At 40.1% G+C, this 14,953-nt stretch overlaps 1 protein-coding gene across 1 annotated transcript; it reads right to left on the bottom strand.

The window, feature by feature from the left end:
* Positions 1-6,213: 6,213 nt before the first annotated feature.
* LOC106602751 (E3 ubiquitin-protein ligase TRIM21) lies at positions 6,214-8,451 on the bottom strand. Its single transcript, XM_014195590.3, has 2 exons — positions 8,279-8,451; positions 6,214-8,063 (listed from the first exon to the last, which is right to left on the bottom strand). Exon 2 carries the CDS (start codon positions 8,059-8,061, stop codon positions 6,427-6,429), a length of 1,635 nt encoding a protein of 544 aa, XP_014051065.1. The 5' UTR covers positions 8,062-8,063; positions 8,279-8,451; the 3' UTR covers positions 6,214-6,426.
* Between the last annotated feature and the right edge of the window lie 6,502 nt (positions 8,452-14,953).

Genomic DNA, 14,953 nt, shown 5'->3' with positions numbered 1-14,953 from the left:
AGTCAACACTGTCAACAACACCCTATCATGTCACACGGTTAGATAACAAGAGGGTGGTTCCATGGAGACTCGGGTGTTTTCTACAGGACACAGGAGGCTACTCTACCTGACACAGGGACACTGAGAAGCAGGGAGGGAGTATGAGCATTAGCTCTACAGTGGACACATCATGTCTGCCCCCAAATGCTGGGTAGAGGGGCTCAGTGATTGTGGTCTGGAATGTGTACAGATGGGCCATTGTATTATGGCCTAATAATCTTCATGTTACCGTCTAGTTTTGCCTATAAAAGTACCACTCCAGGACTAGTCTTAAAGCTACATGTTTTTTTAATATGAGCCCTGACCTCAGTATTTCCAGGTTCCCCAGTCCAGCAGAGAGCAGCACCACTCCTGAATCTTGCAGGTCAATGTTACTCAGACCCAGTTCTGAAGTGAGATCTGAGACCAAATCCTCTCAAGACTACTCTGTAAGTATACAGCAAGCCTACAAAGACAAAGAAAGCACCATTTAATATAATAATCATAACATTTCACATAGGGCAGATCTGCGGCATAATTTATACTGTATTCAGTAAGGAGTTTAATTATTACACAGCGCAATACACGTGGTCAATTCAATGAAATTAGGAGTTCCTGTCTATCTGAAATGTTATGGTAAGTTTGCTCTCAGCGGTGCATGTGTCAATATGAGGACAAATGATTGGTGAACATGAGGCAACACAAAGTGTCAACAAGTTGGGTAGTTTTTAATCTTGTATGTCTGTATCTACATGGCTGTAAATGCCCAGTGAATACAATAGTTGTGGTTTTGATATTATACATACTGTACCTGTTGTACACAGAGTCTTATATGTTCTTTCCTTTTAGACAGTAATCAGGGTATTAACATTTTAATGTGATGTATGCATTCATAGGGCTACATATGTGTATCTGTAAGCTTATGAGTGCCCACTGCCCAGTAAAATAATTGTAACAGAAAATAATAACAATGAACGTTTCTCAAAATGCATACTACCGTGCTCTGAGCATGCAAATTGGAGCACGGGAGGGAGTATGAGTCCAAATCGAAGTATGCAAAATAGAGCACAGAGGGCAGTTTTCGAATGCGTACTCCGTTTGTACACACCAGTCTATATATATTTTTTATTTTACCTTTATTTAACTAGGCAAGTCTGTTAAGAACAAATTCTTATTTTCAATGACAGCCTAGGAACAGTGGGTTAACTGCCTTGTTCAGGGGCAGAACTACAGATTTGTACCTTGTCAGCTCGGGGATTTGATCTTGCAACCTTTCGGTTACTAGTCCAACACTCTAACCACTAGGCTACACTGCCACCCATGTAAGGTCCCACAGTTGAAAGTGCATGTCAGAGCAAAAACCAAGCCATGAGGTTGAAGGAATTGTCTGTAAAGCTCTGAGACAGGATTGTGTCGAAGGCACAGATCTGGGGAAGGGTACCAAAAAATGTCTGCAGCATTGAAGTTCCCCAAGAACACAGTAGCCTCCATCACTTGGAACCACCAAGACTCGTCCTAGAGCTGGCCGCTCCGCCAAACTGAGCAATCGCAGGAGAAGGGCCTTGGTCAGGGAGGTGACCAAGAACCCGATGTTCACTCTGACAGTGCTCTAGAGTTCCTCTGTGGAGATGGGAGAACCTTCCAGAAGGACAACCATCTCTGCAGCACTCCATCAATCAGGCCTTTATGGTAGAGTGGGCAGACGGAAGTAAAAGGCACATGACAGACCGCTTGGATTTTGCCAAAAGGCACATAAAAACTCGCAGACCATGAGAAACAAGATTCTCTCGTGTGATGAAATCAAGATTGAACTCTTTGGCCTGAATGCCAAACGCCATGCCTGGAGGAAACCTTGCACCATCCCTACGGTGAAGCATGGTGGTGGCAGTATCATGCTGTGGGGATGTTTGTCAGCGGCAGGGACTGGGAGACTAGTCAGGAATTAGGCAAAGATGAACAGAACAAAGTACAGAGAGATCCTTGAGGAAAACCTGCTCCAGAGCGCTCAGGACCTCAGACTGGGGCGAAGGTTGGCCTTCCAACAGTGCAACGACCCTAAGCACATAGCCAAGACAACGCACACGTCCGGACTTGAACCCGATCGAACATCTTGGGAGAGACCTGAAAATAGCTGTGCAGCAACGCTCCCCATCCAACCTGACAGAGCTTGAGAGGATCTGCAGAGAATAATGGAAGAAACTCCCCAAATCCAGGTGTGCCAAGCTTGTAGTGTCATACCCAAGAAGACTCGAGGCTGTAATTGCTGCCGAAGGTGCTTCAGCAGAGTACTGAGTAAAGTGTCTGAATACTTATGTAAATTTATTTTTTTGATAAACTAGCAAACATTTCTAAAAACCTGTTTTTGCTTTGTCATTATATGGTATATTGTGTAGATTGATGAGGGAAAAAACTATTTAATACATTTTAGAATAAGGCTGTAACGTATCAAAATGTGGAAAAAGTCAAGGGGTCTGAATACTTTCCGAAGGCAATGTACTGTATGTGTCCTTTGGTTTCCATGGTCTTGTCGATTATTGTTACTATGTCCATTGGTGCGTGTGAGTACCTGTGCTGCGTGCTTTGGGCTTTCATGCCCTTGTGGATTAAGCAGATGATGGTCTCATCCCATGTGATAAGAATTGTGCGCTTGTGTTATTTATTCGAGGTACTCCTCACTCTTTTGTTTGGCTTTCAACCCTTTGTTTTTGTTACGTGTTTGTTTGGTCTTTGTTCCCGTGCCTTTACACAGCACGCCGTAATTTGGAGTATAATAAAAAAAACTATTACGCATTCCTGAGCCTGTCTCCCGAATCTCTTCATACCTACGGGACAATGAAGATGTTCCAGCCTCCGAGCAGAAGCTAACTACTCTTCTCCTACAGCTTTTTGTCTTGTTACTTTGGGATCTATTGTCATTCTGTGTTCATCTGTTTGTCTGTCTGCGCAAACTGCAGAGATCAGAACGTTGGCGTTGAAATAGTCAACCATCACCCACAAAAATAGCTAATAGGAGTCTAAAAAGCAAATCTAGGAGCTGCATATGCAATTGTGTTTGTTGAAGTGAATTTGTACAGCTTGTAACAAACAACGATCACTATTAGACAAGAACATTGAAATGTCTGGGATGAAAATGAATGATTTGAACCTGTTCTGTTCTTCTCAGATGACATTCGTCAGAATGCTGGATAAATTCAGAGGGACAATTTCATTTCAAAAGGGTACAATCTGTGACAATTTAATACTTCTTCAAATGTAATGTGACAGCCAAGTGTGCTATTATCAAACGAGCGGCTTAGTTTCTGAAGAAAGAAAGCAATTACATAAAGGCTTCAATAAAAAGTCATATTATCGAAAATTGTCTCAATGTTGGTTGGCGGATGCCATTTTTATTGTATGGACTGTACTATCCTCTTGTTTGTTTACCAATAGACCAAAATAAATTAGCGAGAAATCACACTCACACAATGTGGTCAGAAATGACAGATGCTGTTTCTTGAACAAAGTCTGCACAGGTACTGTAGGTTCACTCTGTCTCAAAAGCCCTGTGTCGGAACACTTAGCCCCATATATGGCTCCATTTGAGTGGTCCGCCACTGAGTTTCCTTAAAAGAGTGTGTACATGCACTGGGTTTTGTAAAGGTCAGTGTGTTTCATGGGGTAGTATAGGAGGAAAGGGAACAATATGACGACCACATGACAAGTCTCCTGTAGATCTGGAGGAAGAAAGGGGAAGTGGGCAGTGGTAAGAAAGGGGAAGTGGCAGTGGTAACAGGGGACACAGATTGTCAAACAAGGCTGACAGAGGAGAGTGCAAAAGCTGTGTTTTTTAACACACACACACACACACACACACACACACACACACACACACACACACACACACACACACACACACACACACACACACACACACACACACACACACACACACACACACACACACAAAGATAAAGGAGATATCTAAATGATTTGGTTTCTTCAGGGTCATGTGATAAAAGTAGACTCTCTGATCAGGCATTAGAAGGAAACACAAGAGGATTTGCTTGTATATTCCAGACATCCAGGACTTTTACACAGCTTTCATTTTCATGCCTGTACTTATGCCCCAAACATAGTGTCATATTTATAGCCATAAACCATGCCAGTTTTAAAATACCGTTGTTACACATCACCAAAACTAGACCGATTTCTATATTAACCACCCTTGTGCTATAATGTTGCTAAAATTAATAGTTAGGAACTTAATCACACTTAAGTTGCAATTCCTTTAACCAGTATAATTAATTGACTTAAATGCCATTTTTGGAGCCAAAGATATCCTGAAATAAGGGTTTCCCCCATTCCACTGAAATTATTGAAATTCTCACAGCATCTAAGTAAAAATATAATATATGCCACTTAGCAGACATTTTTATCCAAAAGCAACCATACATTTTACGTATGGGTTGGTCAAACATACTACCCTGGTGTTACAAGCACCATGCTCTACCAACTGAGCTACAAAGGACCATTGAAGCTCTTCCCTTTTCTGTGGTAAAACTTTCTATTAAAGAGTCAATCTGCGAATGCAAGTCAATTTTTAATTTTTTATATTAATGTTACAGTATATAACCAGGGACTCTTGAAAAATATAACTTACGAATGCTTCATGAGCTTAGTGCAACTGTCATACCCCATCAGAACCTAAAATAGAAGCTTTTTAACTCCAATGTTTACAAACAATATCATTGTAAACAAACACTGTATAGCCACAAAACATGGTTAAAACTATACATTTGATCTCATTGCATCCATAGCTCCATGAATTTGAGAGAGGTTACATTTCCACTCATATGTTCACCAAATCAGTGGGGGGGGCCGCTTTGTTATTGTTTGAACTACAGAAGGCCACTTTAAGTGAAACGCCAGATAGTCTTTAGACTCTAATGTGACTCTGGTTCACATTTGGAACTGGAGTTCCAAGTCTAGAAAAAACATATGGCGCTGTTGCTTATCTCTTGTAGATACAGGTCTTGTAGATTATGGCAGAATAGGAAGATAGGAGGATAACGGCATGTGAGTAACTAGGACATCATGTTCCTGCATTCAAATAGTGAAGCACAGTGAAGGAAAAGGTTGCTGTTCCATCACGCCACATCAGCAGGCGAGCACATTGTCATATATACATTTTTCCATGGTTTGTTTAAAGGGACACTTCATCACTTTTTAACCTCATTACCTCCAGTACCAAACCAGTGGCTACCTATTTATATACAGTCTATAGTTCAAGTTTTATTTGTCACTGCACAAGTACAGTGAAATGCTTAACTTGTAAGTCCTACCCAACAGTGCAGTATTCAATATCCAAAAAGTATAACTAATAAGAAAAAAGAAATAAAAAAAACACGAGAAAAAAGAAATAAGAAAGGAAGCCATAGTATATACAGGGTCAGTACCAGCACCAAATGTACAATGTGCATGGGATACTGGAGTATTGAGGTAGATATGTACATGTAGGTAAAGATTAGGAGAACGTGACTGGTAGCAGGATAAATAATAATAATAATAATAATAATAATAGTAAATAGTATGGCAGCAGCATAAGTGGTGGGTGGGTGTGTGCATGGTGGTGAGTGGGTGTGTGCATGGTGGTGAGTGGGTGTATGTAAGTGTGTGTGTGTGTGTGTGTGTGTGTGTGTGTGTGTGTGTGTGTGTGTGTGTGTGTGTGTGTGTGTGTGTGTGTGTGTGTGTGTGTGTGTGTGTGTGTGTGTGTGTGTGTGTGTGTGCGTGTTAAATCAAATCAAATTTTATTTACCACATACACGTATTTAGCAGATGTTATTGCAGGTGCAGTGAAATGCTTGTGTGTCCCTCCAAAACCAGTTCAAAGGCTAAGAATGTGCTTCGCTTTATCAGATTCAATGTCAATGAAGGGAATGTCAATGAAGGGAAAAGGGGATACCTAGTCAGTTGCACAACTGAATGCATTCAACCGAAATGTGTCTTCCTCATTTAACACAACCCCTTTGAATCAGAGAGGTGTTGGGGGCTGCCTTAATCGACGTCCACTTCATCGGAGCCCGGGGAGCAGTTGTTGTTGGGGGTTAACTGCCTTGCTCAAGGGAAGTTCAGCATTAGAGATAAAGCATATGAATAATTAAAAAAAACAACTTATTTTCAATTACTTATTATTTAAGGTCATTCCAGGTGATAATATTAATTTTCAGCAAATGCTATTATTTATTATTTATATTAAGATGTACACAGTTTCCATTTTCATTTGATAATGCAATTTCAGAGGACTTCCATGGACATTCTAATCATATGACATGTCAACCTGACTAAATATATTTGTCAATATATTTATACATGTAATGATTTGTAGATATAAATTGGAAATGACTTGTTTTGGAAAACTCCATTGTTTAATCAGTCTGTATGGTTGACAGGAGAGATGATGAGAGGGGCTAGGTTTTTACCAACAGCATTATTGCAGGGGCTGAATAATGGATATAGTTTCTCAGTAAAGGTGCAGCCAGTGAAAGAGTAGATATAAGACCTGGCCTCCACATCATAAAAAGAGACCTGACCCTCCACATAGTCCACAAACACCCCCACCTTCTGGGGCTTCTCTTTCAGGGACAGGAGGAAAGGGGGGTAGGTACCGGCTTTGTACACATTTCCATCCCTTAGCAACACAGTCCAGAGTCCATCCTCAGGGCTCAGTGAGATATTCCTCTTCCTGTCTATGGACTCTCTGGCCACTCCTAAAGTCCACTTAGTCTTCCCCTTAACCGTCACCTCATAGTAAAATCTCCCTGAGGAGAAGCAATCCTTTCCAAGGACAATGGCAAAACGATCAAACCTTTTTGGATTGTCAGGTAGATTCCGTAGTGTTTCTCCACATCTCACTTGTTTCCCATCCTCAGACAGGATGAGATCGGGATGTGCTGTGTCAGGGTCCAGAGTCACATCCACTGCATACTGCTGAATCCGCTTCAGTTTGACTTCAGGCAACAGCTTCTCCATCTCTTTATTCAGCATTTCCTCCAGCTGAGACACAGCTGTCCTCACAGTCCCTACACACAGATCACTGTGAACACTGATCTCAGACCAGTCCTTGGTGGATGGAGGGGTGCACACTAGAGAAGTGAAGCTCTGGAGAAGTTGGAGGTGGTCCTCGGTGTGAGAGAGCTGCTCCAGCTCAGTGCTTCTCCTCTTCAGCTCAGTGATTTCATGCTCCAGCTCTTTAATGAGCCCTTCAGCCTTCCTCTCTGCTGCTTTCTGCTTCTTCTCAATCACCTCAATGACCTCAACCTGGCTTTTCTCAATGGATCGAACCAGAGCAGTGAATACCTGCATGCTGTCTGCTATCTCTCTCTTTGCATCTCTCTTCCTGAGCTCTACTGAGTGTTTGATCTCCTTTAGCTTCTGCAGTCGCTCTTGGATCATCTGCTGCAACTCTGCCTCAGTTTTCCCCAGCTGAGCCTTCCTCTCTCCACACTCTTCATCTATAGGGACAGTGTCATGAGTCTTGTGGTCTGCCTCAGTGCAGAACTGACACACACACGTCTGGTCAGTCCTACAGAACAGCTCCAGGACTCTGTCATGCTTCTTACAGATCCTGTCTTCCAGGTTCTCCACGGGGTCGATCAGTTTGTGTCTTTTTAAGGGTGGGGCTATCTGATGAGGCTCCAGGTGAGTCTCACAGTAAGAGGCCAGACACACCAGGCAGGACTTCAGGGCCTTGAGCTTCGTCCCAGTGCAGACATCACAGGTCACTTTTCCGGGATTGGCAGGGCAATCATCTTTACCTTCGTCTGTCATCCTTTTAAAATGATCTACAACCTCTCTGAACGTTGTGTTGACACGAAGCTCTGGTCGTGTGTAGAATGTCTCCTTACACAGTGGACATTGACACAGGTCATTGCTATCCCAGTACTTTGTGACACAGGCAATGCAGAAGTTGTGTCCACATGAAGTGGATACTGGCTCAGTGAACACATCCAGGCAGATAGAGCACAGGAACTGCTCTTCAGACAGGAGACTGCTGGAGGAAGTCATATCTAGACAGAGAAATTGAAACTGTAAATCATTTCCTGGAATGAGTCAGCTCTCGATAGTTTTGTGCCATCAGCTTGAATAAAGTTGTGATAAAAGTCAGTATAAACTTGCTAAATTACCAAAGTGAGGTAAACATAGGTACTGTAGATTACAAAACAGGAAACTACAGTAGAATGAACACAGTTAAAATAATCGGTACTTGTAAATCTCAACTCACCTGTCTGTGTGTGCTTGTGAGGGTGTGGGTACGTTCTCTGATTTTGTCTGTAGTTTAAACAGTATTATCAAAAAAATAAAGACACATTTCTAAAGAGTTTGACATAGTTTGCTCATGTGCGCCACATACAGTCCAATACATCTATCAACTTTAGCTGACATGCTCCTCCCCACCCAGTACTTCTATGTACAGCATGTGGTCTGGAACAAAATTAACCCTTTGCCCGGCTGATCTCTCTCTCCATTCTCTTCATTCATTCATACAATGTTTTACCATTTCAAATCAAACAAGGAGAGAATAGTTTCCATTTTCACTAATCTTGGAAGAAATGTATTAATAATTAATATAACTTATGAAATATATAACTATTAATTATGAATGAAGTGTGATTTAGGGATGTTAAACAAAGGCTAATTGCAGAGGTATGGAAGGTTTTCCAAAGACATCAACAACAGAATTCTAATTCCACTTGAGGATGAACAAATATATTAAAGTGGCAATGTACATTTCTTACCTTCATAGCTAATTATCTAATGTTCCTGTAGCCAATTTTCAACATTTATTTGTTTAGCATAGGGCTTTATTTTCTGCAAAATACGACTGTAAGCAAGCTTATAGTTTACTGCTCAAAGAGAGGGCAAAGAGGGGTGGGCTATCAGCTATCATAGTGAATGTAGGTAGATGATGTAAATCAGCTAGTTAGCTAGCTAGCTTGTTAGCTATGCTGTTGAAACTAGTCATTAACTGTGGTTTGAAGTTCTGCTGCATACATCTGCCTCTTAGGCCTACTAACAAACAATCGAATTGAAGCCTTCCCTGTTCTTGACTGTGTGATGACACATGCAACTCAAAAGGGAGCCATTACTACACTACAGTAACCATAGCTTCTGCCTGCAGGAGGAGCAACCAGAGTTGCCAGGTCTAGCTTACATTTCTAGCCCAATAACCCCTGAAAACCCACCCACGAGGCCTGAAAACTAGCCCAAAAAGGAAGAGGGGATTTGACACATTTTCCATGAAACCCCTTTTCCATAATGTTATCGAGCAAATTAAGAAGGAATATATGAATAATATAGGAATAAGGAATAAGTCATTTTTAACAACGTAGGCTAAGAAGCTAAATTTGATTTTCCATCAATATAATAATTATTGCGAGTTTAAGAATATGTTGCAAGAGAAAAGATAACTCTCCAGATCATTTTCCGTCAATGGATGTCGATTTAACTTGTTTTGACTGTTGTGATTAAGCAATAAGGCCGAGGAGGTGTGGTATATGGTCAATATGGTCAATATACCACGGCTAAGGGCTGTTCTTAGGACATAGCCCTTAACCGTAGTATATTGGCCATATACCACCAACTTCTGAGGTGCCTTATTCCTATTATAAACTGGTCAACAACGTAATTATTTTTTTTACATCATCTTTGAAATGCAAGGGAAAGGTCAAACAGTGTAGATTCTAGGTGTAATTTAGATGTTGTCCACAAGATGGCAGCAGTGTGTGTAGAACGTTTCAGACTGATCTATTGAAGAATTACATCTCTACACAATATTTTGTATCAAGTCTGCCAGGTGTCCTTCACAAGTTTGCCCAAATGTGCCTAATTGGTAAATTGATACATTTTCAAGTACACAACTACAGAGAACATACAAAAATGCTATGATAATACAAAATTAAAGTGTACAGTACTCCCAGGAATGTCATACATCATGGATCATTAGCTTCCCTACAGAAAAGACACTAACCTTCACACATCTAGATGGCCGGGCGGGGTGGGTGTGGAGCCAGAGACAGCAGTGGGGTCAAACTGTTCCTACATTTCTCTGTAATAGCTACTATAAATTGGACACTGCAGTTATATTAACAATAATTTAAGATTTCTGCCAATATAAGACATGTCTATGTCCTGGCTGTTGTTTACAACTTCATTCAAGTCACATTATCGCATATTGAGCAACAACTATCCCGATTTAGGGAGCCCGATCCAGTAGAGGTTATTAAACAAGTACTCATTGCAGATGTATGGAAGGTTTCCGACAACATTAACAACAGAATTCAAATTCCACATGGGGATGAACAAATAGTGTCAGTCTAGGTAGATTTATCAATTATATCCTAGATTGTGTCTTTACACATACTCACTTTAGCGTATACCAACTACCAGTTGAGGGGCAGGAGCTCAAAGTGAAAAAAAGGCACCCTCCCAAAAAAACAAAAACGAGGCCTTTTGGGTAGTGTAATTTATTTATTTATCCAGCAGTTTATTTAGTTCACCTAATTTTAACTTTGTCTTAAAGAGTACATGTTCTGTTTAACGTCAACTTCATAAAACATGTTTTCCCATCTCAAGAGAGAGAAAGAAAGACTATAGTAGCTGTGAATTATGGGCCAATGAAAGTAACATGGTTGATAGTAACAAGGTTGATGATTTAATCTTGAATCAGCCATAAATCCCTTTGTGACAGGGGGAAGGAAAGCTTGTTCTGTGTAACAGGGAGTGGCAATTGAATGCTAGCTTAATTTTTGGGAAATTGTTAATAACAAAATGTGCCCATCTAACAGGGTTAGTGTTATGCTCGATGTGCTCAGTTTTCACTACGAAACACCAGAAAATTGCCAAAAAGAGTAGAACCAGCTCACCTGCTCTTACACTATAATTTGACTATTAAATGTTCAATATGTTTCTTTTGAAAAGCAATAGTTGCACCATAATAAAATGAGAGTTCAGTTCACGTAATAGACCTTAAAATTAGGGAAATGTAAATGAAGTAATCACTTTAACTAAAGAATAATCTTGAGAAATGACTTTATCAAAGCAACAAAATAACTACGGCTTTACAATGATGGTGAAAACATATAAACATGTTGGAGTTATGTGGGTTAAAATCTTCCTAGAAGTCCTATAAACAGGACAGAGGAAATTAGATTTATTTTCCATGTGGTTCACATTAAAGGGCACTTCATTTAATATAACAGGTTTAGATGTTAAACCTCTAAGACATCCTCTTAGTTGTTAAGTTCCCAATATGGGGGACTTTAAGTGGTTCTGGACTGGTTCCGACTTATATTTTGGTGTACAATGCACTCTGTGTATGTCATAGGGTCCCGTGTCTTACGGTGCCAGAAAACGCCATCTCACTGCTCTCCCTGCTCTCCCCATCTCACGCCAGCTCACTGATTCATCTCGCTGGGATATTTTCAGCTGGATTTAGAGCTCTCAACCTGAAAAAATACTAAATCATTTAATCGAATTGAAATAAGATCACATTTTCTTGGTCACAGATGTATGAAATCACTTCGTGCTTAAAGCTGAAGTTGTAATGAGTCTGCACACATTTGAATGGTGTCTGCATCACAGTGGATGTTTAGGAGAAAATTCTCTGTCAACAGTTATATGAAATAGTGCCAATATTGCACTTTTAATTTTGGCACTCTTTTTTAGAATTTGTCTAGTCTTAGTAATTTTGACAAAAATATTATTAAGTGTTACCCACTGGGCACAGAAATCAAATCAACGTCTATTCCATGTTGGTTCAACTTCATTTCATTGAAAGGATGTGGATTTTTTTTTATTCAAACATGATTTAGTCTAGTTATTGTCAAAATCACAAAAACAGTTGGCCATTTTAGTCAAGTAAATGCTCTTTCATTTTAGTTACATCACATTTGTATTGCCTCATTAACCAGTTACATGTAACTAAATGTAATCGAAAATGTAATCTACTTAATTTTCAAAAGTAATTATTTATTATGAGAGGGCTGTAAACAATAACTAGTAATGCTGCATACTCCAAGAAAGTTTAAAATCTCACCTTTCTTGTAATAATAGTTATAAATTGCTGAGGTGTAGTCAGTTTTGAGGAAACAACCTCAAGCGCAAAAGTACAAATATGAAAATATGAAATATTTTATGATTTATTTGCTATTCAACAAAACTGTATGAATAAGGCTTGAAATGACTTATATGCTTTTTAAATAGTAGTATAATCAAATTATAAAACAACTAAATACAATAGTTCACCTTCCTTATAACTGTAAAATACACATTTGTATGTTTAGTGTTAGAGAAAATGTGCATATTATCTAAATGTCTCTCATCTCATATACATCTTGTCTGTCTATGACAAACAGAGTGTTTTTTGTTTAAAATATATTCATTATTTTAGTTTAATGACTATAAATCGATCTCTGAATTTGGTACAGTGATGAAACCACTCTCTCCTGCTGCTCTATGATGTAAGGATAGCTTTGTCAGTGGCTGTGAAGTAGGGTTCAGCCAGGAGTTGATGGACAGTTGGAAGAGCGAATGAAATAGTAGGAGGAGGGACTACTGTGTCCGTGGGAACCAGGTCAGTTCGAATTATAAGCGATAATGTCAGTTGGAACCGGTATCAGTCCCATTGAGGTCCCCTAAATAGGGGACTTTGCATCTAAGAGGTTTTCACCTATAGTAAACATCAATCACTGACTTCCATGCGCACAAACATACAGTACACAGCCTTGCCCTACTACATATTTTTCTGCATAACACCCTATTCTCTTCCCAACAGCAGAAATATGACAAACATACTGAAAGATTAGTGGAATCTGCGTGGGTAGTTGGACAGGTAAGATGACTCACAGTGAAGGTGAACAGGTGGTCACGGGTCAGGTGACAGAGGAATGGATGAGACTGAGGCAGGAATTCCTTTAACCATAAAGTGGTATATTTACTGGGTAGTAACAAAGGAAACAGAATAACATGTATCCAATCAAATTCATAATCACAAAGATCAAATCTTAATCATTCATTATTAACATAATTAGGTAATTCAGCAATTCAGTTCAATAAGAAGTCAATAGGAATCATCCTTGAGTCATTTAGGCTCTTAACTATTTATCATAATCATGAGAAGAATATCACAAATAATTCAATCAGTGATCGGGTTATTCAATCTATAATCCCCATTAGTTTAATATCAGAATTGATCAGTTCAGCAAACAATGACGTTTCATATTTCACCCTTTCAAGTTTGTCTTCATATGTACATGTAACTTCATTACATATTAACCATATATCGATGGCATGATTGGCCTGTGATGATCTGTAGGGCCGTGATCATTGTCCATTTACATTACACAATAGGTTTGAAGCGAGGAGAGAGCAGTAGGAGTAGCAGTGTTTTCTGTGGTAATCCATGTTACCGTCAGCACCAAGAAGTCGAGGGACTGGATAGGCTCAGCATAGGCTGAGATGAACTCTGCCTTGTTGGCCGCAGACCGGCAGTTCCAGAGGCTGCCGGAGACCTGGAACTCCACGTGGGTCGTGCGCGCTCGGACCACCAGGTTAGAGTGGCAGCGGCCATGCGGTGTGAAGCGTTTGTGTGGCCTGTGCAGAGAGTAGAGAACAGGGATAGACAGACACATAGTTGACAGGCTACAGGAGAGGCTACGCTAATGCAAAGGAGATTGGAATGAAAATTAACTAAACAACTGGGGAAGCGAAAGAGCAGGGCCTCCCTCACTAACCATTCACTGAAACACTCAAATATAACTTTTCCAACTTTCACTTTAGAAATTAGAAATTATAATTGATGTAAACTACAGTGGTTCATAGGCTCAAACTTAGTTTATTCAGCTAGATAACTTGGGTGAAACCCACCCAGTGCACCTATGACGCCGTAGCAAACTAGCATGCTAGCATCCAATAATAACACACGTGTCTAGTTCCTTTCATAATGCAGAAGTAATTAAACGTTGGCTAGCTAACACAAAGTCAGTCTTGCTAGCTACACAAGTGGACTACACAACTCAAAAGCTAACTAGCTAACATTGAACCTATTTGGTTAACTTTAGCTAGCTATGACAATTGGTTTGTATTGCTAGTACTCTATGGATTGGGATTATGGTTCTTTGTTTAGCTAGCTAGCTTCTAGTATGAACAAAAGGCTCCTTAAAGCTGATGGTTAGCTAGCTAGCTGACGTTAGATGGCTGGCTCGCTAGCTAACATTACGTTTAAGATCTGTGTGTAGTAATGTTATCTCAGAATGCCATTTCACATTGCTAGTTATAGCCTAATGTTAGCTAGCTAACTAGCTAACATTGAACCTATTTGGTTAACTTTAGCTAGCTATGACAATCGGTTTGTATTGCTAGTACTCTATGGATTAGGATTATGGTTCATTGTTTAGCTAGCATGTCTAACAACAGACTCCACTTCGCCAAATGATTACATGACCCATCGAGTTAGCCAGGTGTGTCTGACAGTGATTACGGCTATCTATTGTACAATAATGCCAAAATATTTGTATCTGGAATTTGTCTTTCAGCATCAGCAGAACACGCCTGACTCTCCTCCACCAGTCATACATTGAGAATGGTCTAATGCCTCCCATCAAAAAGAGAGCTGGCCCAAGCAAGAACAGGTTACACCTGAAGCATGAGGACTTGCAGCGAGTTGTGAACTTCATCAACAACTACGTAGACGATAATGCAATAGTATTACCAGGATGCCACCCAGGACACAAACCCTTTGGTGGAAAGCTGCTGCCATCCCATGTGACAAAGCAGCATTGTGGCGTCTCTACAAGGAATCGATGACAACGCTTGGTATGTAAAGCATAAACAACACGTTTTGATTATTTAATTGACCTCGAACATGATTGGCTCTACTTTTATTGATCTCACATTATTT

This window comes from Salmo salar, chromosome 04, assembly GCF_965601325.2.
Source record: "Salmo salar chromosome 04, fSalSal1, whole genome shotgun sequence".
Taxonomy (NCBI): domain Eukaryota; kingdom Metazoa; phylum Chordata; class Actinopteri; order Salmoniformes; family Salmonidae; genus Salmo; species Salmo salar.
This window is presented reverse-complemented; position numbering and strand designations above follow the sequence as displayed.

What these genes read in the sequence shown, in the direction of transcription:
- LOC106602751 (XM_014195590.3), bottom strand. Translation starts at nt 8,061, where the DNA reads ATGACTTCCTCCAGCAGTCTCCTGTCTGAAGAGCAGTTCCTGTGCTCT.